Below are 26243 nucleotides of genomic sequence, written 5' to 3'. Positions count from 1 at the left end.
CTTACTCTGGAAATTATGTCCAACTTGTAATGGTTAATGAACGTATGAGATGATGCCCAAGTGGCTGCTGAACAAATGTCATCCAGTGATACTCTGGACCAAAAGGCAGCAGAGGTAGAAATCGATCGATTAGAGTGGGCGTGGACTCCTTCAGGTTCAGGTCGGCCAGAACTCTTATATGCAAGAAGGATACATTGGGAGATCCATCTGGACAATGTAACTTTTGATACTGGTTTTCCCAAAGAGGGCTTAGCAAAGGATACAAAGAGTTGCTCAGATTTCCTGTGGTCAGTGGTCCTGTGCAAGTAGAACCTCAATTGCCTGTGTACGTCCAGAGAATGTAACTTGTATTCACCCTTGTTCTGATAATTTGGAAAGAATACTGGTAAATTAATAGACTGATTGATATTGGGCTCCGAAGCAACTTTGGGCAAAAAGGAGGGATTGGTCCTGAGGGAAACTCAATCTTTAAGGAAAACCAAGTATGGTGGTTTGGTGCAAAGGGTTTGAAGCTCCGAGACCCTTCTGGCCAAAGTGATGGCAATAAGAAAGGCTGTCTTCCAAGATAAGTATTTTAGATCTACCGAAGCTGCAGGCTCAAAGGGAGGAGCTGTCAGAGACTGGAGAACAAGAGTTAAATCCCATGGGGGAACTGCATCTTTAACAGGAGGCCTCAAGAGGATAGTACCTTTTAAGAAAGTCTTGCATAATTTGGAAGAGGCTAAGGGACTGAGATCACTTCCCACATGATAGTGAGAGATTGCTGCTAACTGGACTTTGACCGCAGAGGAGCTAGCACCCTGGTTGAATAAGACTGACAAAAATTCTAGTACTGCTGGTAATGGAGCTGTAAAGGGGTCTAAGTTTCTATGCTCAGCCCAAATTGAAAAACGCTTCCATTTGCTATTATAAACCTTTCTCGGAGAAGGCTTGTGAGCAGCTACTAGAATAGCCTTAACAGAGGGCGAGATACCGGGAGTCCTAGCTATTACTGGAACTGGATCAACCAAGCTGTAAGCTTGAGGTTGTCCAGGTTCGGGGTTGTTAATCCTAATGGGTGAGAGATCAGATCTGGAGTGGGATCTAGAATCCATGGGGGATTCACTAGATGAGACCATAAACATGGGAACCACTCTTGACGAGGCCAGAATGGGGCTATGAGGATCACTTTGCTCCCCAACCGATGGGCTTTCTGCAAGAATTTTAGCATTAGGGGAAGAGGTGGATAAGCATAAAGTAGACCGGATGGCCAAAGTCTCTGGGGGATTCCCCCGGTGGGGGGATTAGAGCGAAGTAATCACTGCACTTTGCGTTTGAAGGAGATGCGAAGAGATTGCAGCAAGGTTGACCCCACTTGAGGAAGATTTGCTTCGCTACTCTCAGGTTCAGAGACCACTCGTACGGTGAAAGGATGGTTTGACTCAGCCTATCTGCCAAAATGTTCGACCGGCCCGGAATGTGCATCGTTATGAGAAAGCGGTTGGTGGAGATCGCCCATTCCCAGACTCTCATGGCCTCTCAACAAAGTGGGTAGGATCTAGTTCCCCCTTGCTTGTTGATATACCAGACTACTGACATGTTGTCTGTCTGAATTGCAATTTTCCCCAAGGGAAGAAGGGCTTGGGAGTGCTTGCAACGCCAAAAGCACCGCTCTCATCTCTAGGACAATGATATGCAATGAGGTCTCTGAATGGGTCCACGTGCCTTGGATGGTTCTGCCCATACACTGCCCCCTCACTCAAGGAGAGAAGCGTCCGTGGTCACCGTGGTTAGAGGAGGAGACATAGAGAAGGGGCGCCCTTTCTGGAGGTCCGGGGACTGGAGCCACCAGAATAGGGCTTTCCTGCAAACCCTGCTGAGGGGGATGGGTGAACTCAGTGGATGTTGCAGGATGGACCATTGAACCTGCAAGGTCCATTGTAGAACCCTCATGTTCAAGCGCGCTAAGGGTATCAGGTTGACTGTTGCCGCCATGGAACCTAGAGCCCCCAGGACCAATTCTGCTGGAGGAGCCGGGGAGTGTAGAAGGGCCAGTACATGGAGCTTTAGTGTTCGAAGCCGGTCCAGAGTTAAGAAGACATGCAAAAGGTTTGTGTTTAACCTGGCCCCAATGAAGTCCAAGATCTGGGTTGGTTGAAGAGAAGATTTTTTGATACTGATTGTGATTCCCAGTCGGGAGGCCAAGTGGAGGAAGTAATCTCTGGTGTGAACACAGTAGATGCCTGGTGGGGGCGGTCAGGAGCCAGTCGTCCAGGTACGGAAAGACCTGTATTCCCTGGAGTCTCAGTTGGGCCACTACAACTGCCAAGACTTTGGTGAACACCCTGGGGGCTGTGGTGAGGCCAAAGGAAAGGACCCTAAACTGGTAGTGGCTGGCTCCTAGCCAGAAGTGGAGAAACCTTCTGGATCGTCTGTCCATCAGAATGTGGTAGTATGTATCCTTGAGGTCAATAGAGCACATCCAGTCATTCTCCTGTAGGAGTGGGAGAATGGATTGAATGTTGACCATCCAGAACTTTTCTTTGGCCACTGACAGGTTTAGAAAGAACAGGTCGAGAATGGGTCTTAAGTCCCCCGTCTTTTCTGGCACCAAGAAGAACCTGGAGTACAAGCCTGATCCGGATTGGTCTAGTGGGACGTGCTGGATTGCTCTTTTTTCTAGCAGCTGGAGTATTTCTGCAGCTGCTGCCTCCCTTTGATTGGGTTGGACATCAGGGAGGCTCCGGGGTTTGGGAGGGAGATTGAGAAAGGGGATCTTGTAACCTCTAGATATGATTCGAAGCACCCAGCAATCTGTTGTAATGGACTCCCAAACTGCTAGGTGCCTCGAGAAATGCCCCCCCAACTGCCTCCAGAGTGGAGCAGTTGGGTAACCCTTCAGGGTTGCTACGGGGGCTGATCAGAAAAGGGTTCTCTCAACCAGAAATTCTTCGGTCCCCCTCTGCCTCTGGGCCGGCGTCCACCCTGTCCTCCTCTGCCTCTGAAGGACGAGGGGTCTGCAGTGAAACAGGACTGTTGAGACGTCCGGAACCACATCTTCTTCTGTCCCTTTTGGTTCCTAGAGAAGGACCTCTGGGGAGCAGAAAAGCAGACTCCGATGGCAGACAACGTCTTCCCATCTTTCTCGCTCTGGACCAGCGTGTCACGTACGGTCTTGCCAAATAGCGAAGAACAGTCAAAGGAGGCATTAGCGAAGGATGCCTTAAAGGGTTCCACAAAATTGCAATGGCGGAGCCAAGCATGTCGCCGTAAGACAATGCCCGCTCCGCTAGCTCTAGCGGCTCCTTCCGTAGCATGGGAGAGGAGCCGCATAGAGGTGTTCGCAATAGATTTGAGAGTGGCCATTCGGGTTGAGAATACATTCTTATCCTCAGCCAACATGGACTCTGGGGGTGACCCGACGTATTCTTTGATAAGATCCCACTGGAGTCATATCATGTATGCCATATAATTCAGTGACCTTACAGAGAAGGTGGCTGAAGCGAACATCCACTTCCCCAGGCGGTCCATCGTCCGAGACTCCTTGTCTGGAGGATGGATCGAGGAACTCTCCTGGGCTAGTTCCTTTTTGGTGGCAGCCGACACCAACATGGCATCTACAGGAGCACCCTTGCACCAACACGTCCTATCAGAAGGGGGGCTGGGAATTTTATCTGGTCTCTTTGGAATGGGCTCCACAGTGTCCGGCTCCTTCCATGCCCTGGTAGTAATCAGGTCTACCAGGGGATTGGCGAGAGGGGACACCCAAGAGGTAGATGGGCCTGCATCAAACGCCTCCAGAAACACAGACTCATCAGAGGAAGGTTTTTGGGCTGACCAGCCCCCTCTAATACGAAGCATTTCCAGGATGTCTCTGAAGGAGACGTCTTCGGGGGGTGGCCTTGGGGAACCTTCCCCTTCCTCTAAGTCTGTGTCTTCTGTCAAGGACTCAGGTGAGTCCAAGTGCCTCCTCTTGCAGTTAAGTTTGTGAGTAACCTCCTCAGGGGGGCTGTCCGAAAAGGCCTCACCAACCACATCCTGTTCCTCCAAGGGAACCGTCTGGGATGTAGGTGCAGGCTGACCCTGGGGCTGGGTGATAGAAGGTAGGCCCGTCTGAGAGGGAGTGCAGGGTGGAACCATAGCAGGAGCCTGAGGCCTCAAATCCCTTGATAATACCCTCTCCACGACATCGAACGCCAAAGGAGAACTGCTCTCTCTGGGATCCAAGAGCAGCCCCCTTGGATCCAATGTGCGGATTGGAGCCAGCGCCGAAGCAATCGGATCCAAAGGGCCAGTATGCTCTGACCGAGATGAAGCCGAAGACACACTGACACCTCCGGATCCAAAGCTCATCTCTCGGCTCCGAGAGCTCGGCTCCGAGAATGGACCCGACAAACTCGAGGGTGCCGTTGGAGCCGAAATATGAGGTACTATCGGCGCTGACACTCCCCCGGCTCCCATGCTACCCGGCTCTGAAGGCTCCGAACCCCGGAAGTGGGTTGGAGAAGGAGCAGTCAGGGCAAAAAGGGGATCGAGCTCCCCCTCTGAGAGGGGGTGGCAGGAGCACTCTCATCTGCAGTTGGGCCTGGAGGAACCTACGCATCATCCGGTCCATGTCTGCATCGGACAAGCTACGAGTTGATCTAGAGGAGGTCATAGAGATGGGCCGGGAGTGCCGCTTCGATGACCTTGAAGGCGGCCGGGTCTCCTCCTCCTCTGGCTCTGGGCAATAATGTGGTGAATGGAGCCAGGAAGGAGAAGGCCCGGAGGCCCTTGGAGAAGCTACTTGCTTGGCCGGCGGGGCTGAGGAGGAAGACTCGGCCCGCCGCTTGTGGTGCTTCTCTTTTCTCCTCTCCCTCCTAGCTTCCCTCTCCTCCTGGCCTGAGGTGGGAGGGTGAGCCCCGGCCAGGGGAGCAGGAATGGAAGGTGGCACTGCCGCGGCCACAGCAGGTGTCACGGAGGGAGAGGAGGACAAAGTCGAGTCCGGGGGCAGCAGTCCCGCCAGAATCAACTTTGACCTTCTGTCCCTCAAAGCCCTGGGATTGAAGGCTGCACAAATGGTGCAGCCTGAGGAGAGGTGTTCAACCCCAAGGCAGATAACACACCGAATGTGGCCATCTGCTGGGGACAGCTTATGGCCACACTCGGTGCACTTAGAAAAGAAGGCTTTAGGGGCCCCGGACATGACTAAAGAAAAAATACACTAGGCCCAAAGACAGACACGCCTTCACACACACGGGGGGAGGTAATTTAACTAGAATTAACTACAAAAACCGTTAACCACTGTAAACTAACTAAGGGGCAACACACACAATTTTTTCACTGTTAAAATAGATAAGAAAAAGGATTTTTCTCGCAGAAACAAACTACTCCCATGTCTGGAACTCATTCAGAGCTGCTGACTGAACCGCGGCAAATGAGATCTGAGGTCAGGAAGGGATAGCAGGGGGTTATGGGTAAGGGGAGGAGCTTGGAGCTCGGATCTTAGCTGTTTGAAGCTGCCGGCTCGGATCCGATATGGATCCGATACCCACAGGTTGATGGAAAAATGAAGTTAACTACTTCATATCCTGGTATATCAAATTTAACCTCATTAATGGAATAAAACTATTAAGTATCACATTTCACCAGCCACCCATACACAAATGTACCAAATGTATGTTGCGGAGCATAAATGCATTCATATGCATTATATGCATAATAACTGAAAATCAATCTATCACCCAAACTTTGAACATTTCTTTAATAAATCCATGGTCAGCTACTAATTCTACATTTGAGTAAAGAGTCTGAGCATAAAAATTTCCAAAATTTATAAATAACTTTAATAATCTGTGATGATAAAACATCATGTTCTGTAACAAAGAATATTTTGCTCCTATCTAAATGCATTCCATCTGAAAAACATTGTGACATTCCTTTATTCATAATTTCCTTCTGGGAGCTACTAGAAAAAGAAGTTATGTACTCACCATAACGTTCCATCTATATTGTCGATTTTTTTTATCTCTTCTTGCATATCGGTCTGGATCCGATCCATCAGATCCGGCTCAGCCATTAACAAGCTTGTGGCAACCAAAAAGCTCTTGGCTACCTCCCCTTACCCACAATGTATCTCTCCTCATTACCTCAGATCTTGTTTGCTATAACTACATATATAGAGAAAGGAGAAATTTCAGTATTTAACACACTATTTCTGGAGTATAATGAAGATCAATCTAATGGTAAACCCCTGGAAGAGAGATGGAGGAAGGGGAAGAGAGATGAAAAAATCGACACTACAGAGGGAATGTTATGGAGAGCACATAACTTCTTTATCTGATACTGCTAATTTTTCATCTCATCCTCACATATGGGACCGAGTCCTCAGCTACCTTTACCCCGGGTGGACTCACAGGAGAATATTCCTCAGAACCTTCGCACCAAAGGAGGCCCCTCCCCCAGTGACCAAATCTAACTTGCAATGAGTGATAAAGGTATGATAGTTTGGCCAACTGGCTGCTGTGCAAATATCATCCAAGGAGGCATTGTTCTAAAAAACTGCAAATGTGGCCATAGCCCTGGTGGAATGAGCCCAAATGGACTTGTCAGGCTTGATGCCTTTTGAAGTGTAAATAAAGGAAATACAACTAGAAAGCCATTTTGATAAGGTGACTTTGGAAACTGGTAGGCCTTTCATACGGCCTGCAAATGCAATAAAATAGAAGTTATGTTCTTACCATAACATTCCATGTTAGTTGTCTTCTTCTCGCCTTCTTTCTTGCTGGATGGGTTCGGAGCCGACCTCGGCTCCGACTCGGCCACTCTAAAAGCTCGAGAGTTGGTTCCACCGGCTCGAGGCTGCCCCTATATCCCACAATGCTAGGCGTGAATTACCTCAGATCTCGTTTGTGAGCTAGGCCCAGCTAAAAAAATAACCAGAAAAACTGGAAATTTTCCACCTCTAAAAATAAAGGGAAAAGAAGGGTGACCTAAGCCTGACTCTAGGAGATATGCACAGCAGAGCATATACCTATCGCAAAGAGGTGGTAGAAAGAGAGGTCACAATCAAACTCCTCTAGATCTGTCCAGGCCAGGGGGAAGGAGGGTGGGACGCAAGAAAGAAGGCGAGAAGAAGACAACTAACATGGAACGTTATGGTAAGAACATAATTTCTATATGTTAAGTTGTCTATCTCGCCTTCATTCTTGCTGGATGGGACCGCGTCCCTAGCACCTTGTCCCGGGTGGCCTAACGGAACAGACTCTTGAGAACAGTGGAACCAAAGTTAGCTCTATGCCTAGAAGCTAAATCCAACTTATAATGAGAAACGAAAGTGTGAGGAGTAGCCCAAGTAGCTGCTGCACAAATGGTGTCAATAGGCACTCTGTCTTGGAAGGCTATAGAAGTAGCCAAAGCTCTGGTGGAATGGGCTTTAGGTTTGTTAGGCAGCCTTTGGTGTCTAATTTCATAAACAAGGGAAATCAGAGATGTTAGCCATCTAGATAATGATACCTTTGAAACTGAAAGTCCCTTTCTGCCTTCTGCATAGGAGACAAACAGCTGGTCAGATTTTCGGAATTGTTTGGTTCTATCCAAATAGTACCTTAACTGACGAACATCTAGCCAATGCAATTTTTGTTCAGACCTATTAGAATATTCTGGAAAAAACACAGGGAGGTCAATGCTTTGATTTAGGTTAGACGTCGAGGCTATCTTAGGTAAAAAGGACGGGTTGGTTCGCAAAGATACCCTGTCCTTATGAAACAACAGATAAGGAGGTCGACAGCTGAGTGCATGAAGTTCTGAAATTCTTCTAGCTGAAGTAATAGCTACCAGAAAGAGAGTCTTCCATGATAGCAATTTTAAAGAACAGGAGACTGCAGGTTCGAAAGGGGGAAGAATAAAAGAACTAAGAACTAAATTTAGGTCCCAAGGAGGAGGAGGATTTCTTATAGGAGGTCTGAGTAGAAAAACTCCTTTCAAAAAGGCTTTGCAAAGCTTGTGGGACATTATGGCAGACTCTGAAATGCCCACATGAAAGTTAGAAATAGCTGCCAGTTGAACTTTAAGAGTAGAAGGAGATGAACCTGCATGAAAGAGTTCAGCTAGAAAATCAAGGACCATTTGTATGGAAGCAGTGAAAGGATCTATGTCCCTTCCTTGAGCCCAACAGGCGAAACGTTTCCACTTACTCAAATAAATCTTTCTAGTGGAAGATTTATGGGAAGCTATCAAAATATCTCGAACCGAGTGAGATATTTGAGGAAGCCTGGCTAATGTTGGAAGTGGAGGAACCAAGCAGTGAGGTTCAGAGAGGGAAGGGAGCGATGAAACTGACCCGACTGATGGATCAAAAGATCTGGAACTAGGTCCAGATGCCAAGGTCGCTCCAACAGAAATTGATGTAGAAAGGGGAACCAAACCTGTCGAGGCCAGTAAGGAGCAATGAGGATCAACAAGGCCTTCTGAGCGATAGCTTTCTGTATCACTTGAGAGATTAGTGGGAATGGAGGTAATGCATACAGAAGTCCCGGGGCCAAACTTGGACTAGAGCGTCTCTGCTGGGCTGGCCTGGTAAAGGGAATAGGGTGAAATAATCTCTGCACTTGCTGTTTTGGGGAGTAGCAAAAAGGTCGCAGCAAGGCTGACCCTACTTGAGAAAAATTTCTCTCACAACAGAGTCTTTCAGAGACCACTCGTGAGGCATGAGGATAGCTCTGCTCAACTTGTCCGCGATTTGATTGGATTTCCCGGGGATGTGCATTGCTATCAGAAAACGCTGAGAAGAAATCGCCCATTGCCACAGTCTGAATGCTTCTCGACACAGGGGGTAGGACCTGGTTCCACCTTGTTTGTTGATATACCACACTACGGACATATTGCCCGTCTGGATTGCTATCGTTCCCAAGGGAAGAGAGTCTTGAAGGGCTTGCAACGCTAAAAGCACTGCTCTCATCTCTAGAACATTTATGTGCAAGTGGCATTCGTCTGGTTGCCAAGTGCCCTGGACAGTTCTGCCCTGATAATGCCCCCCCCACCCGATCAGGGAGGCGTCCGTTGTCAAAGTAGCAACCGGAGGGGAAGGAACAAAAGGTCTTCCCAATAAGAGTTGAGGGGAAGACATCCACCACAGAAGATGATTTCTGCATGTTTGCGTGATCATAATGGTGTGGGACATCGGAAGTTGCTGGTATGACCATTGCGTGAAGAGCATCCATTGAAGGATTCTCATGTGGAATCTGGCTAATGGAAGCAGAGGTATGGCAGCCGCCATAATCCCCAACACTTTCAGAACTAACCTGGCTTTGATTCTGTTGCTGCTGAAGAGGAGCGAGACCAGTTTGTGTATGTCTGCTATTCTCTGATGTGTTAGTCTCGCAGACATGTTGACTGTGTCTAGATTTGCGCCTATGAAGGTAATAGTAAGACAAGGCGACAAAACAGACTTTTCGCAATTTATTGAAATGCCTAACTTTTGACAAATGCGAAAGGTGTAGTCCCTGGCCATTAGAAGAAGATGCTTGGTGGGAGCTGTGAGGAGCCAGTCGTCCAAATATGGAAACGCCTGGAATACTTGACGTCTCAGGTGAGAAGCTACCACTGCCATGCATTTGGTAAACACCCGGGGGGCAGTGGTGAGACCAAAGGGCAGGGCCCTGAATTGAAAATGACTTTTTCCCAGCCTGAAGCGGAGGAATCTTCTGGAGCGTCTGTTCATTTTTATGTGATAGTACGCATCCTGAAGATCTATAGAGCACATCCAGCTTTTCTTTCCCAATAGGGGGAGGATGGACTGCAGCGTGACCATCCGAAATCTTGTTTTCTTGACTGACTTGTTCAAGATACTGAGATCCAAAATTGGTCTCCAGTCCCCTGTTTTCTTTGGAACTAAAAAGAACCTGGAGTAGATTCCGGATCCTAGTTGGTCTGCTGGAACTGGTTGAATTGCTCTTTTTACAAGCAGCTTTGAAATTTCTAAAGCTGCAAGATCCCTTTGAGTGGGTGGAACATCTGGAAGGGATTTTTTTGATTGGCTTGGGATGCGAACGAAGGGAATGGAATAGCCTTCGGAAATGATGGACTGTACCCACTTGTCTTGAGTCAGGGATAGCCAGACTTCTGGGTACAGTGACAATCTTCCCCCGACTGCCTCCGAAGGTGGGCAGTCGGGCAACACCTCAGGGATGCTGAAAAGGCTTATCAGAAAAAGTTTCTCGATTGCCCTGGTTCTGCGGACCCCCCCTGCCTCTAGGGCGACGTCTACCATTGTTGTTCCCCCCTCTGCCTCTGGCGGGGAACCGACTCTGTGCGTCAGGCGAAGTCCCTTGAGATTGTTTGCGGAACCACATTTTCCCACTTTTCTGGCCTTTGGGGTAAGGCCTAGAAGGAGTAGAAAAACGGACTCCGACGGCAGAAAGAATCTTGCCATCCGTCTCGCACCTAGTCAAGGTTTCTTTCACTTGAGGACCAAAAAGAGATGATCCATCAAACGGGGAATTAGTGAACGACGTTTTAAAGGGGTCCGCAAAGTTGCATAGCCGCATCCAGGCATGCCTGCGTAAGGCCACACCTGTCCCTGCGGCCCTGCTCGCTCCATCAGCTGCATAAGAAAGGAGGCGCATGGAGGAGTTAGCTATGGAGTTCAGGGTAGCCAGCTGAGTGTTCATCTTGTCTTGAAAACCCGCAGCCGTAGGATCCTTCAACATGTCACTCGCTTCTTTGATCAAGTCTCTTTGAAGACGAGTAAAATGGCATAGGTAGTTCAGCGAACGCATAGCAAAGGTCGCTGATGAGAACATCCACTTCCCGTACCTGTCCATAGACCTAGATTCTTTGTTAGGGGGATGAACAGGCACTGAAGGATCAGCTAGTTCCTTCTTGGTGGCAGCAGCTACCACCATAGCATCCACAGAAACACCTTTTGTGAGAAATTGTTTGTCAGTTGGTGCTGTTATAAATTTGGAAGGTCTCCTGGGGGTAGGGTCCACTGAATCAGGAGCCGTCCAGGCCTTCTTTGCAACCACCTGCATGAGGGGATCAAAGGGGGGGGACACACAGGAGGTGGAAGGGCGAGAGCCAAACGCCTCAAGATACACAGATTCATCCTCCGAAGGGTTAAGGGCTGGCCAATTTCCCCTCTGTTTCAGGATCTCTAGAATGTCTGCAAAAGAGACATCTTCAGACGGGGAACGTGGGGAACCCTCGGAATCCTCTAAATCTGTGTCAGAGGTGACAGACTCAGGTGAGTCTATGTGCTTCCTCTTACACTTTCTCTTCCTAGGGGGCTCCCCTGCCAATTCAGGGGAGGCCTCGGAAGAGGATGAGATCCCCACAGGGGATTCTTGAGGAGCTGGCTCTCTGCGGTCTGGGATGAGGGAGTGAGTTGACATAACCAAAGGCACCAAAGAGGGAGGGGCGGACGGAGCCGACTGTGGAGTCGAACAAGGTTCCAACACACTCCGCATGACCTCGAACGCACCCCTGTCCGGCAGAGCCAGAGGTCCCCGCTCCGAGAAGCTGAGAACCTCCCTCGGCACCGACAGAGATGGCTCCGAGGCCGATGTCGGAGCCGAACTCACCAGCCAAGCACCGAGAGGGAGAGGGGGTCGGACAAGGGTCCGATGCCACTCACCCCCTCGGAGCCGACGAGGGAAGCTCGGCGCCGAGATTCTTCAAAAGAAGAAATCGGAGCCGACGACGGAGCCGAAGACAATTGTATCGGCTCCGACGCTACCACAGTCTCGGTCCTGAGACGCCCCGGCTCCGAGCTCAAAGGAGTTGGAGGAGGAATATTTATAGGAACAAGTTGAGGCATCGACTGATGAGTCGGACTCTGGAGCATTTGGGCCAGTGCCTCGGACTTTAAAAGTCGACTCACTACCCTCTGGAGGTCGTGATCTGAGAGCCTCGATGACCTGGAGGAGTGAGATCTGTGGCTCCGTTCAGACAGCAGGGGAGACGCTGGAGCCGAATGAACGGAGCCAAGGGACGGTGACCTCGATCTCTTTCTAGATGTCGGCTCCGATGGTCTGATCGAGCCGACCCAGGAATCTTAACGCGGCTCCGGCCGGAGCCGAGGGAACCACAGATACTGCAGTCAAAGACTCATCGGCTCCAGCCGGAGCCGATGAAGCAGTAGGCTTCGAAGCCTTAGGCCTCGACTCTGAAGCTGGAGCCGAGCTCTTGGAAGCCTTAGAAGGTTTCCCCGATGTCACAGAAAGGGAACCTTCAGGCTTAAGCAAACCCCTTAAAATGAGTTTGTTTTTTCTCTCCTGCAGGACTCTAGGGCTGAAGCCATGGCATACAGCACAAGAGTCCTGCAGGTGTAAAGGTCCCAGGCAATACACACAAGAAGTGTGACCGTCTGTCAGAGACATTTTCTGACAACACGAGTCACACTTCTTGAAGCCTGAGACCTTTGAATCCTTGGACATACTCAAGGAACCGAAGTGTAATCACACACAGAAAACACACACACACAGATTACACTGATAGGGGTCTGAAAGGAATTATTTAAACTAAAGGGTAAGTTAGGTTAAAACTTCCTAATCAAACACATACACACCCTAAGGAAGGGAAGGAAGGGCCCGAAGGCCTAGGGAAAGAACTTATAAGTTCCTTAGAAAAAAAGGGGCTGGATAAAAAATAGAAGGGATAATATCCACTACACTAAGGGGAAAGAGAAATACACTAAGCTAGCTTAAGTCTAAAGAATTTAAACTAGTCTAACTTTCACTAACCTGGAGCCGGTAGTAAACACACCTCGATTGCTGTAGCGGCAAACGAGATCTGAGGTAATTCACGCCTAGCATTGTGGGATATAGGGGCAGCCTCGAGCCGGTGGAACCAACTCTCGAGCTTTTAGAGTGGCCGAGTCAGAGCCGAGGTCGGCTCCGAACCCATCCAGCAAGAATGAAGGCGAGATAGACAACTTAACATCAATTGGTTTGTTTTCCAAAACTCTTTAGTTCTATGTAAACAGAAATGTAACTGTCTATGAACATCCAACAAATGTAATACATATTTACCTGTATTAGTAAAATTAGGGAAGAAAACAGCCAAATGTATAATCTGATTAATATATGCTTGAGAAACAACTTCGGCCAAGAAAGAGGGGTTGCTATGGAAAGAGACTCTGTCTTTATGAAAAACCAAATAAGGAGGCTGGGAAGATAGTGCCTGAATTTCCGATATCTGTCTTGCCAATGTGATAGCTACTAAAAAGAGAGTTTTCCATGAAAGGAACTTAATATTACAAGATGCTGCAGGTTTGAAGGGTATTTGAACAATCAGGCATAGAACCATATTTAGATCCCAAGGAGGAGAGGGATCCTTGTAGGGGGTTAACAACATGGTCCCTTTTAAGAAGGCTTTGCAAAGTTTGTGGGAAATTAAAGATAATCTGTATATCCTAATGTGAAAATCTGAAATGGCTGCTAACTGAACTTTAATAATAGATGCCGCAGCACCGTTATTGAATTTGAGTAACTGCTTGATCCCTTTGACTGAGTGGAACATCTGGGATTTTTCTGATTGGAGGAGATTGCTGGGTAAAGGGAATTTGGTAACTCCTGGATATTATCCTCTGCACCCACATATTGAAAGTTATATTTTGCCAAGATCTCCAGTGCAGGGATAGTCAACCCCTGATTGTCACCAGAGATGGACAATCGGGCCTCCTTTCAGGAGCGCTGAAAAGGCTTCCCAAAGAAAGATTCCAAGGAACCTTGGTTTTGTGGACCTCCTCTGCCTTGAGGGCAACGTCTTCCATTTCTGTCTCCCCCTCTGCCTCTGGGGGAAAATTAGAAGTTATGTACTCACCATAACGTTCCATCTGAGTAGGTGTATTCATTTGTCTGCAACCTGTGGGTTATGGATCCGATATCGGATCCGAACCGGCATGGTTTTCCAGCTATGGATCCAAGCTCTCAGCTCCTCCCCTCACCCATAATGCCCTGCTCTACCCTCATGACCTCAGATCGAGTTTGCCAAAGCAACAATACCCTAAAAAGGGTAACAAGGAATATGCAGGAAACTGAAAGGCCAGGGGGATAGGAGGGCGGGATGGTTGCAGACAAATGAATACACCTACTCAGATGGAACGTTATGGTGAGTACATAACTTCTAAATCTGAAGTAGGATATTCATTTGTCTGCAACCTGTGGGACAGAGTCCCCAGCTACCTGAATCTTGGGCGGCCATCATGGAAGGATATTCCGAGCACCGCTGAGCCAAAGGATGCTCTACCCCTAGATGCAAGATCCAACTTATAGTGGGAAATAAATGTATGAGATGAAGCCCACGTGGCTGCTGCACAAATATCATCTAGAGGAATCCTAGCCTTGAAGGCTGCCGAGGTAGATACTGACCGGGTTGAATGGGCATGAACACCCCGCGGGCCTTCCTGACGCTTGATAAGCCAATAAAATGCACTGTGAAATCCAGCGGGACAGAGAAACTTTAGAAATTGGCTTGCCCAAATTGAATTTTGCAAAGGAAATAAACAGCTGGTCGGATTGCCTATGACCAGCTGTCCTGTTGAGATAAAATCTAAGTTGCCTGTGAACATCTAGTGAGTGTAGCTTATATTCACCTTTGTTTTCATACTTAGGGAAGAAAACAGGGAGGTTAATGGATTGATTGATGTTTGCTTCAGAAGCGATTTTAGGAAGGAAGGACGGGTTGGTCCTGAGGGAGACACGGTCCGGATGAAATACCAAGTAAGGAGGTTTAGCTGATAAAGCTTGAAGTTCAGAAACTCTCTTGGCTGATGTAATGGCTACCAAAAAGGCTGTCTTGTAGGACAAGAATTTGAGATCCACCGTAGCCGCGGGCTCGAAAGGGGGAGCGGTCAAGGCCTGTAGGACCAAAGAAAGGTCCCAAGGAGGAACTGTTTGTTTTATAGGGGGCCTGAGAAGGAAAGTACCTTTAAGAAATGTTTTACACAATTTGGCTGACATAAGAGGATTAGAATCTTGACCAATGTGATAGTGAGAAATAGCCGCCAGTTGAACTTTGACTGTGGAACTGCTGGCACCATCATTAAAGAGAGAGGTTAGAAAATCAAGCACTACAGGGAGAGGAACCGTGAAGGGATTTAGGCCTTGCCGCCCACACAGAGAACGTTTCCATTTGCTTCGTAAACCTTTCTAGTGGATGGTTTATGAGCCGCCACCAAAATAGCCTTTACCGGTGAAGAAATACCGGGAGTCCTTATCAAGAGTGGAACTGGAGCAGCCAAGCGGTCAGCTTCAGGTTGTCCAGGTTCGGAGGAGGAATGCAGGATGTATGGGATATCAGATCCGGGATGGGATCTAGAATCCAAGGAGGATTCACCGAGTGAGACCTTAGGAAGGGGAACCAGATCTGTCGAGGCCAGAATGGAGCAATGAGAACCATTCTGCAACCCACCCGAGAGGCTTTCTGAAGAACTTGCAGCATCAGAGGCAAGGGTGGATAGGCATACAGAAGACCGGGTGGCCAAGCATGCACCAGAGCGTCTCTTGGGGTACCTCCGGAGGAGGTATTAGAGCGAAAAAACTGTCGCGACTTGGTGTTTGAGGGAGAAGCAAAAGATCGCATGAAGGGGTTCCCCACCGTGCGAATATGCGTTCCGCTACTTGACAATTGAGAGACCACTCGTAAGGGGTCAGAATGGTGCGACTGAGCTTGTCCGCTAGGATGTTGGACCGACCGGAATGTGCGTTGCTATGAGAAAGCGATTGGTGGAGATTGCCCATTCCCAAACTCTCATGGCCTCTCGACAAAGAGGGTAAGACCTTGTTCCCCCTTGCTTGTTGATGTACCAGACAACAGACATATTGTCCGATTGAATCGCAATTGTTCCCAAGGGAAGAAAGTCCTGAAGTGCTAGCAACGCTAAGAGCACTGCTCTCATCTCTAGAACATTGATATGCAGTAAGGTCTCTGAATCGTTCCACGTGCCTTGGCCTGTCCGGCCCAAAAGTGCCCCCACCCGAGGCGGAGGCGTCCGTGGTCACCGTGGCGAGAGGGGAGAAGCACAAAATGGGCGACCTCGTGGAGATCCGGGAGTGGAGCCACCACAAGAGGGACCGCTTGCAAGCCTTGCTGATCGCTATGGGATGATGCATGGGGAGAGCAAGGTATGACCACTGTACTAAGAGCGTCCACTGTAGAATGCGCATATTGAGCCTGGCAAGAGGAAGAAGTGCTATAGCCGAAGCCATGGACCCTAGAGCCCTCAGGACCAACTCCGCTGGAACAGAGCTTGAATGGAGAATGGCCCGCACCTGGAGCTGCAGATTTAGAACTCTGTCCGCAGTGAGGAAGGCCCGTAAACTCCTTGTGTCTAGTCTGGCCCCTATGAAATCTAAGAGCTGTGTGGGCGCCAGGTTGGACTTTTTTGTATTTATTGTGATGCCCAGAAGTGGAGCAAGATGGAGAAAGGAGTCTCGCGCCAAGAGAAGTAGATGCCTTGTTGGGGCGGTAAGGAGCCAGTCGTCCAGGTAGGGAAAGACCTGCACCCCCTGAAGCCTCAGGTGGGCCGCTACCACTGCTAGTACTTTGGTAAACACCCTGGGGGCTGTGGTGAGACCAAAGGGAAGGACCCGGAACTGGTAGTGACTGGCTCCCAGCCGAAGCGGAGAAACCTCCTGAGCCTGTCCATCAGGATGTGGTAGTACGCGTCCTTGAGATCTATCGAGCACATCCAGTGATTTTCTCCCAGAAGGGGGAGAATAGATTGTAGAGTGACCATTCGGAATTTTTCTTTGGGGACTGCCAGATTCAAGAGAGAGAGGTCTAGGATTGGTCTTAGTTCCCCTGTCTTTTTTGGCACTAAAAAGAATCTGGAGTAGAACCCTGATCCGATCTGGTCTGGGGGAATGGGCTGGATGGCTCTTTTCTTTAGCAGATGGCCAATTTCTGCCAAAGCGGCCTCCCGTTGACCGGGTGGGACGTCTGGGAGGGACTTCAACTTTGGAAGGTGAAGGAAAGGAATGCGATATCCCCTGGATATGATTTGGAGAACCCAGCGGTCCGATGTTATGGACTCCCATGCCGCTAGGTGCCCCGAAACGTCCCGACTGCCTCCAGAGTAGAGCAGTCTGGCAACCCTCAGGGTTGCTGGCGGCCGTTCAGAGAAAGGTTCCCTGGACCCGAAGTTTCTGGGAGCCCCTCTGCCTCTAGGGCGTCCTCCCTGTCCTCCTCTGCCACGGAAGGACTGGTTGTCCGGAGCAGGCTGGGACTGCTGCGACTTCGGAACCACATCTTCTTCTGACCCTTTTGGTTCCTAGAATAGGGCCTCTGGGGTGCAGAGAAGCGGATTCCGACGGCAGACAGCGTCTTCCGTCCTTCTCGCTCTGGGTCAACGTCCTCGAACGGTCTTGCCAAACAGAGCAGAACCATCAAAGGGGCGTCAAGCACGCCTTGAAGGGCTCAGAAAAATCGCAGTGACGGAGCCAGGCCTGACGTCTAGTGACCAGTCCTGTCCCGCAGCTCTAGCGGCCTCCGTTGCATGGGAGAGTAGCCGCATAGAAGTATTTGTAACTGACCTAAGAGTGGCCATTTTGGTGGAGTGCAGAACTCTGTCCTCCTCCGAAATGGACTCAGGGGATGCAGCGTATTCCTTAATAAGATCTCGCTGCATCCGAATAACATGTGCCAAATAGTTCAGCGCCTTACCGAGAAGGTCGCCGAACTGAACATCCGCTTCCCCAAGCGGTCCATCATCGAGACTCCTTGCTCGGTGGGTGGACTGAGGGACTCTCCTGAGCCAGTTCCCTCTTTGTGGCGCCGCCATCAACATGGCATCTACAGGAGGCCCCTTACTCCAATGGGTCCTGTCGGAGGCGGACTAAGGATCCTATCCGGTCTTTTGGGAATTGGCTCCACGGTGTCCGGTTCCTTCCACGCCCTGGTGGTAATAAGGTCCACCAGGGGTCGGCAGGGGGACACCCAAGAGGTAGACGGGCCCGCTTCAAATGCCTCCAAGAACACGGACTCGTCCGAGGAAGACTTGGGGCAGACCACCCCTAATACGGAGCATTTCCATGATGTCTCCAAAGGAGACATCCTCGGGGTGACCGTGGGGAGCCTTCCCTTCCTCCAAGTCCGTGTCTTCTGTGAGAGACTCGGGGAGTCAATGTGCCTCCTTTTGCACGTATGCTTGAGGGCCTCCTCTGGGGGCTGTCAGAGGAGTCCTCAGCAGCAATTTGCTCCATAGGAGCAACTTGGGGCACAGAAACGGGCTGTCCCAGGGGCCGGATGGTGGAAGCCTGGCCCAGTGCAGAGGGAGCGGACGGAGCCGAAGCAAGTGCCGGGGGTCCGGAGACCCTCAACAGAGCCCTCTCCACTACATCAAAGGCCGAAGGGGAGCCGACCTCGACCAAAGGATCCGACAATCGGCTCCCCCTCGGATCCGAAGAGTGGATCGAGCCGGCGCCAGCACTCGGATCCGAAGGACAGTGCGCTCCGACACAGACGGCGCCGAAGGAGCACTGATCCCCGGATCCGGCTCGGATCCAGGCTCCGAGATCGGGTCCGGCGACTGAGGGCAGGGTCGGGTCCGGTACCAAGTACTATCGGCTCCGACCTTCCCCGCCTCGGCTGCTCGGCTCCAGTTGCTCCGAACCCGGATAGCGGGTCGGAGAAGGAGCAATAGGCTTAAAGAAGGGTGTTGAGCTCCCCCCCGGAGGGGGGGGAGGCAAGAGCACTCCCATCTGCATCTGGGCCTGGATGAACCTTCTCATCATCCGGTCCAGATCAGCATCAGAAAGGCTATGGGTAGATCTCGAAGAGGCTACCGAGGTAGGCCTGGAGTGCCTCCTCGATAGCCTCGACGGAGATCGGGTCTCCTCCTCCTCAGGACCCGGTGAGAAGCACACAGGGGACCGGAGCCGAGAAGGAGGAGACCGAACCGACAATGGAGCCGGGGGAGAAGCCCGCTTGGCTGGCGGGGCCGAAACAGAGGTCTCGGCCCGCCGCTTGTGGTGCTTCTCCCTCCGGTCCTTTTTAGCAGCATCCCTCTCCTCTCCAGAAGCGGGAGTTTGAGTCCCAGGAGCAGGAGGGGGTGCCACAGGGGGAACAACTGCAGGTACAGTAGTCCCCGAAGGAGCGGAGGCCGGAGCCGAGTCCGGCGGTAAAAGACCCGCCAAGACCAGCTTGGACCTCCGCTCCCTCAGTGCCCTGGGGTTGAACCCTGCACAAATGGAACAACCAGATGTGAGGTGTTCAACCCCAAGACACTTAACACACCGAGTGTGGCCATCAGCCGGTGAGAGCTTATGGCCACACTCGGAGCATTTCGAAAATATAGATTTAGGCTGGTCAGCCATAATCTATAATACCTAAAGTTACAGAAAGTAACTTAAACAACAAAAAACACACAGGCCTACACACACACTCTACGCAACAGCGAGGGGAGGGAATAAAAATTATTTACTTTAACTTAAATAAACTCAAAATAGTCTATATTAAAGGGAAACCTAATACTTTCACACAAATTTAGTCAAAGAATCAAAAAATTTTCTATTTTTAAACAAGAGAAGAGTTCACTTAGCTGAGAGCTATGTACCCACATCCAGTTACCAGCGCGGCAAACAAGATCTGAGGTCATGAGGGTAGAGCAGGGCATTATGGGTGAGGGGAGGAGCTGAGAGCTTGGATCCATAGCTGGAAAACCATGCCGGTTCGGATCCGATATCGGATCCATAACCCACAGGTTGCAGACAAATGAATATCCTACTTCAGATCTCATCATATACATCTTGGTAGGACCCTTGAGACTTTTTGAACCATGTTTTTCCGCTGCCTCTCTGACCCTTGGGATAAGGTCTCTGAGGAGCTGAAAAAGTATACCCACAGCACATAAGGTCTTACATTCTTTCTCACACCTGGATAGCACATCTTTGACTTTGGGACTAAAAAGGGACATGCCGTTAAATGGAGTGTTGATGAACAAAGACTTAAAAGGTTTCGCAAAACTGCAAAGGTGCATCCAGACATGCCTTCTCATAGAGATGCCAGAACTTGCTGCTCTGCTTGTTCCTTCAGCTGCATTTGCTATGAGCCTCATGGATGAGTTGGCTACCGAATGTAGGGTGGCTTACTAGAAAGCTACTTTCTCTTTAGCTCCCTCAGCTACTGCTCCTTCAAGGGTATCTGAAAGCTCCTTGATCAGATCTCTTTGCAATCTGCTAAAATGTGAAAGGTAATTCAGTGATTGTAAGGCAAAGATCGCTGACAAGAAGACACATTTCCCACATCTATCTAGGTTCATAGGTTCATACTAGGTTATCTGCCCTAGGGCATTTATAAGCCTAGCCAGAGTGTGTGTGGCTTTCACCACCCCTTAGGATGAGAATACTATACCCATTAGTTTGCTGTGCCTCTGTCCAGCAGTGACACAGAGATGATTCCCGGGGTAAACCTACGATCTCCCATCCACTCGTCAAGATTTCTCTTGAACAGAGTCAGTGAGGGGCTCTGCCTCACATGGACTGGGATTCTGTTCCATAGTGTAAGGAGTCTCTGGGTGATGAATCTGTCCCTCCAGCACATCCTATTTATATCCGTGTTGAGGTTTAAGTCTCTTGCTCTCGTGGCTCTGGTGGATTTGGATTTTTTGAGGTGGAGCATGTCCATTAATTCCGGGTTGGACATGGCCTTGTATGTCAGGCACAGATCACCTCTGAGCAGACGGTATGCGACTGAATAGAGCTGGAGTTTCTTCAGTCGGGCAGCGTATGACATATGTTTAAGCCCCTTTATCCTTTTGGTGAGGAACTTTTGGGGTCTTTCCAACTGCTGCAGGTGTCGGGTAAGGTAAATTCTGAATGGGCGTTGTACTCAATCATTGGTCTGATAAGTGAAGAGTACAGGGGTACAATGACCTCTGCTGATCTGGATGTGAATCCCTTCATGATCAGGTGGGCAATGTAGAAGGTCTTCCTAACCACTTTGGCAATGTGAGTGTCAAAAGAGAGGTTACTGTCAACTTGGGTCCCCAGGTCCCTGATAACTTCTTCTGTGTTTAATGGATTACCACCTATGTGGTAATTAGGTTACCTTGTTTTTCCCAAAGGGTATGACTATACATTTTTTGGCATTTAGCTTAAGGCCATGGCTCTGGCACCAGTTATCCATTTCTATGAGACCTCTCTGGAGGATGCCTGTGTCTGATAGAGTGTCAATTATGGTGCCCAGTTTGCAGTCATCTGCAAATTTTGTCAGCCACAATCCCCCTATGTTTGCCTGCACTTCAGAAAAATAAATGCCGAACAAGAGGGGGCCCAGGACTGAGCCCTGTGGGACACCGCTCGTGACCGGCTTAGAGTCTGACATGGCATCAGCAACTCTAACCCTGTGGGTTCTGTCCTTGAGCCAGTTTGCAACCCATCTTGTGACATATGGGTTTACATCTAAGCTGGTGAGCTTTTCTATGATGCCCGAGTGGGGTAGCTTTTGCTAGGTCAAGGTAGGCTGTGTGAACTGCCTTACTCTCATCAATGGCCTTAGTGACTGTTTCGAAAAAGTCGACCAAGTTCAAGAGGCAGGATCTGCCCTTGACAAAGCCATCATCTATCATCGTGGAATCCTTATTAGTAGGATGGATAGTTGAACTCTTCTCAGAGAGTTCCTTCTTGGTCCCTGTTGCCACAAAAATGGCATCTACTGCAACCCATTTTGCCCAGAAAGCATTATCTGAGGGAGTGGTGATAATTTTATTTGATCTCAGGGAAACAGGCTTGATGGAATCTAGGGTCTCCCATGCCCACTGTGAGATCAAACCTATGAGCTGTTCAGTGGGCAGAGTCACCCAGGAGGTAGATGGGTGAGAACCAAAGGCAGCCAGGTACACCAACTTCTCAGATTAAGAATTGCTGGACTACAAGCCACCCCTCTGCTTCAGAATCTCCAGAATCTCCCCAAAGGAAATGTATTCAGAGGTGACCATGGGGATCCTTCACCCTCATTGAGGTCAGTGTCTTCAGTGGCTGACTCCTCCGTGCAGTCCAAATGCTTCCTCTTGCATAATCTCTTCCTAGGGACCCCCTCAGTGGGACAGAGTGGGAGGTATTGGAAAGGCCCGGGGTACCCAAATGAGTGTCCTAGTACTTGTGATCCTGTAGTCCCTGTGGAACATTGTGAAAAGAAGAGGCAGGCAAGGAATCTTATTACGATAGCAGATCCAAGGGGGCAGGTGACTTCTTAGTTGCAGTGGCAGCTATAGCTCTCTCCAAGGCCCCAAAAGCTGACTGCTCCAGAATGGATGAGGACTCTGGCTCCAACAAACCATGTTTCTGGGGCGGGATCCCCTCCAGTCCAGAAGACAACTCACCTGGATTTGAAGCCGGAGCTGAGCTCACCTTTATGAAAGCCCCTAGATGCATCGACTGCTCCGAAGTCCTGGGAAATGAGTGTACATGAGGTTCATGAGGTTCTCTACAGCTCCGAGAACTCTCCAGCTCTGAAAAAGCCAATGAGCTCCAAGTGAAAGTCTGATCTGAAGAAAAGGACATCTTCGGATCAGAGTTAAAGGCACCGGGACTACTGGATCAGATAACTCTGAAGCTTGCTCTGAAGTCAAAGAAGGATGAAGAGGGGAAGTGGATGGTTTGGTCTGGCCTGAAACCTTAAGGGTCAAGGTCAAGGGAGACTTGCCGATACCCTGCACCCACAAAATCTTCTGCACCATCCGTTCCACATCTTCTTCAGTTAGGCTCCTGGTTGAATGGGAGGATGAAGCGGAAGGAGTTCTAGGTCTCGATAGAAAGGGAGATGGTACCTTCAATGGAACTGGGTGATAAGATGGTACTAAGTCCTTGGTAATGTCAAAATCAGCTTAAAAGGACTGGATGTTGGATCCAACATCAATGGATCTGATCTATCCTTGCCAGATACGATAAGAGCCAAAGAAGTTGGATCCAGCAGAGTACAGATCAGAGCTGAGGTCTCCGATCAGATCACAGATTCATCAGAACTGAATGATTTCAAAGGTTTTGGTTTTGGCTCCAAAACATCTGTCAGTGATGAAGAGGTTGTCTTCTTAGCTTTGTCCGAGGACCTAGAGGTCAAAGAAGAAGATGGGCTTGAATGAGCTGATTTCATTTTAGAGACTGAACCTGATTTCGCTTTACCTCCAAAAATAGCTTCTCCAAAAGCTAAAGGCAACATACCCCTTAGAATGAGCTTGTTTTTAAGTTCAACTAAAGCTCTATGATTAAAAGAATGACATATAGCACAATCCTCTTGTAAGTGAAGGGTCCCAAGGCAGTATACACAGAGGAGTGCGAGTCACTAACTGGGATTTTATGCCTGCACTTCGAACATTTTTTGAAACCAGACGGTTTCTCTTGTTTCTCTGCCATAATGAAAAGAGTAAGGCAGAGCGATCACTCAAACACAAACACACTGAAAAAAGGGACAGCAGTATTTTTTTTTTTAACAGAGGGGGAAAACTACTAACAATAGTAGTTGAAGAGTTACCTAAATGGTAAAGAGGAAAGGGGAGTAACCTATAAAAAAGGGTTACTGGCAGGAAAGAAAAAGAAAAGGGAAAGAAACCTACATAAAAAGTGGTTACTTTTAAGAAAATGTTCTAAGCTACAAGAGAGAGCTAGGGAGGCAAATTACAGTCAAAAATGAGAAAATAGAGATTATTAGAAAAAAAGACATAACTATATGACCTGACACCAAGAGCTAGCTGATAGGACCATGTCTTTGCAAAGCGACAAACGAGATCTGAGGTAATGGGGAGAGACGCATTTGGGTAAGGGGAGGATTCCAAGAGCTTTTTGGTTGCCATGAGCTTGCTAACAGCTGCGTCAGATCCGATGGATCGGATCTGGACCCATATGTGAGGATGACATGAAAAATTGACAATATCAGATATTAGGTTTCCATAAGTAGTTCTATGAAGTAGCCACTCTCAGCAAAAATGGTTAACCCCTTATTTGAGAGGTGCAGTTTAAAAGGCATTATGGTGGCCCTAAACTTTTATCTGAGAAACATGGTGTAGGAGAAATGTCTATAAAAACATACAGTTTACAAGAATCTCAAACAGTTCTAAGCTATCACATGAGAGGCACAGTTTTTTCCCCTCATAGAGCTCCAACTCTGCAGCATATTTTACATAGATAACTATAATCGTGCCGGTTCAATTCTCAGCTAGAGCGTCTTCTGCGTGGAGACATGCGTGAATGGGCGTACCTTTGTTGAAGGTTGTGCGTCAGGCCTGGCAAGCCAGTACGTAAAAATCAACTGCCAATCATTAGCGGACTGGAGTTCCGCTGTGGCGACCCCTAACCGGGAAAAGCCGAAAGACTTACTACTACCTATAATCGCATATCAGGCAGTGACCACTCTTATATCCCATTGCAACATATTCTGCATCAACTCCTCATTCCACTCTCACCACAGAGCATTACTACTAAAAGCCAAACAATCTCACAAAAAATGCATTTATGCAAAGCATTGTGTGCAAGTTTTCTGACAATCCAACGGAATATACACACTGATAAATACATTGGTGGGTGAAGTGAAAGGAGCAGAAAGTTGAGAGACAAGTAATTTTATTTCTTACAAGACTGTGTGTGTTTCTTTGATAAGAGATAGTTGGCAAGTGGAGGTGTATATGTCAGGCACTGAAGTGTTGCATTCAGAAAGCAGGTGTTGCCCAGGTTAGTGAGACCAGCCCCCACATGGTACTCCTGTTCCCACTCCATGACAAGATGGTCTTCTGGAAATAGAACTGTCTCTGGTGCAGGAATGCGGTCACTTTCATTTCTGATGGCAAAGTCACCTATAAGAAAATGAATGAATAAAAATAAGAATATATTTCCAAATGAACCCTCTATATATTTGCAGTCACAGGTACTCACATAAAAATGCAGTGTCATATAAACTGTCCTTACACATTAGGATATGTGTTTTTCAATGTCAATGAGAACATGAAAAGCTAAAATTTTATTACTGAAAACCAGAATCTAAAACTGGTTGTGGAATGGTACAGACTTGTAATCAGAATTGTTTCTGCCTGAACTTGTCTGTGTTAGCATACAGGTGACACATTTTCATCCTATTCATGGTACTCTTTTTTTCCAGTGGCCTTGTTTGACAGGGGCACTGGGAACTAACTTTGGGTGGCATGTCAGGGCCGTTAGCCTAGTACACACCTATGAACCTATGTATCACTTCTTACATTTTAGTGAGTAGCTTCCACCTGCTTTGACTATCCTTCATGAGACCACATATTTTTAGTGATCATTTAACTTATTTTGTATCTTTGCATGCCAGTCATTCACTGACTCAGAAAACAATGGTACTTCTTTTGCCTATCCAACCAGAGATGTAGTTATCTGTACCAAAATTTGTAGGCATTTGGAAGGCATGTCATCAACAGTGGGTCCAGATAATCCTTTAGAAGCCCAGTCAGCTTGAGGAGGATATAAGATTCACAAGACTCACCATTCAATGCTGGGGCAATAGGTGGGTCTCACAAGAGTAAAGCACACTAATTTAGCTCTGTTATTATCTTCAGTCTACTTCCCTTCCTTTAGGTCATCTACTTAGGTTGTAAATCTCCTTCTGATACCTGCATTTTTTCACAACCTTAGTAACAATGGAATTACAATTACAGTCTGACACCTATTAATACTAAATACTGTTGCACAAATATTCAGAATTCATCCCAGCCAAAGAATATTTCAGTTTCATTAGCTAGATTCCACAGTCAATTGTTAAATTAGAAGTTATGTACTCACCATAACGTTCCATCTGAGTAGGTGACTTCATTCGGATGCAACCTGTGGGGTATCGGATCCGATCTCGGATCCGAGCTTAGGCTCCGAGCTCCTAGCTCCTCCCTCTTACCCATAACCCCTTGCCAAGCCCTGACTGACCTCAGATTGAGTTTGCCTCAAATACTGACCACAGTATACTAAAACAGCATAAATACTCGCTCTATAAAGGTCAGGGGGATGGGGGGGGGGATGGTTGCATCCGAATGAAGTCACCTACTCAGATGGAACGTTATGGTGAGTACATAACTTCTAAATCTGAAGTAGGCAGACTTCATTCGTCTGCAACCTGTGGGACAGAGTCCCTAGCTACCTGAATCTTGGGCGGCCGTCATGGAAGGATGTTCGAGCACCGCTGAGCCAAAGGATGCTCTTCCTCTAGAAACAACATCCACCTTGTAATGAGAAATAAAAGTATGAGGCGAGGCCCAAGTAGCTGCCGCCAGAGATATCATCCAACGAAACATCGGACTTAAAGGCTGACGAGAAACTGCCCTAGTA

At 48.5% G+C, this 26243-nt stretch overlaps 2 protein-coding genes across 2 annotated transcripts in view; both read right to left on the bottom strand.

Annotated features, from left to right (window-relative positions):
* LOC122814283 (calcium-activated chloride channel regulator 1-like) overlaps positions 1 to 26243 on the bottom strand; it is a 2127707-nt gene that overhangs the window by 234175 nt on the left and 1867289 nt on the right. The gene's annotated exons all lie outside the window — the stretch shown is intronic.
* Positions 24499 to 26243, bottom strand: part of LOC122813605 (ubiquitin carboxyl-terminal hydrolase 36-like) — a 150448-nt gene continuing 148703 nt past the window's right edge. Inside the window, exon 2 of the mRNA XM_044086016.1 lies at positions 24499 to 24745. Within this exon, the coding sequence (XP_043941951.1) occupies positions 24516 to 24745 (230 nt within the window). The 3' untranslated portion in view covers positions 24499 to 24515. The remainder of the gene's footprint in view (positions 24746 to 26243) is intronic.

Source organism: Protopterus annectens, chromosome 10.part0, assembly GCF_019279795.1.
Source record: "Protopterus annectens isolate FY-2018-M chromosome 10.part0, PAN1.0, whole genome shotgun sequence".
In the NCBI taxonomy this organism is placed as follows: domain Eukaryota; kingdom Metazoa; phylum Chordata; order Ceratodontiformes; family Protopteridae; genus Protopterus; species Protopterus annectens.
This window is presented reverse-complemented; position numbering and strand designations above follow the sequence as displayed.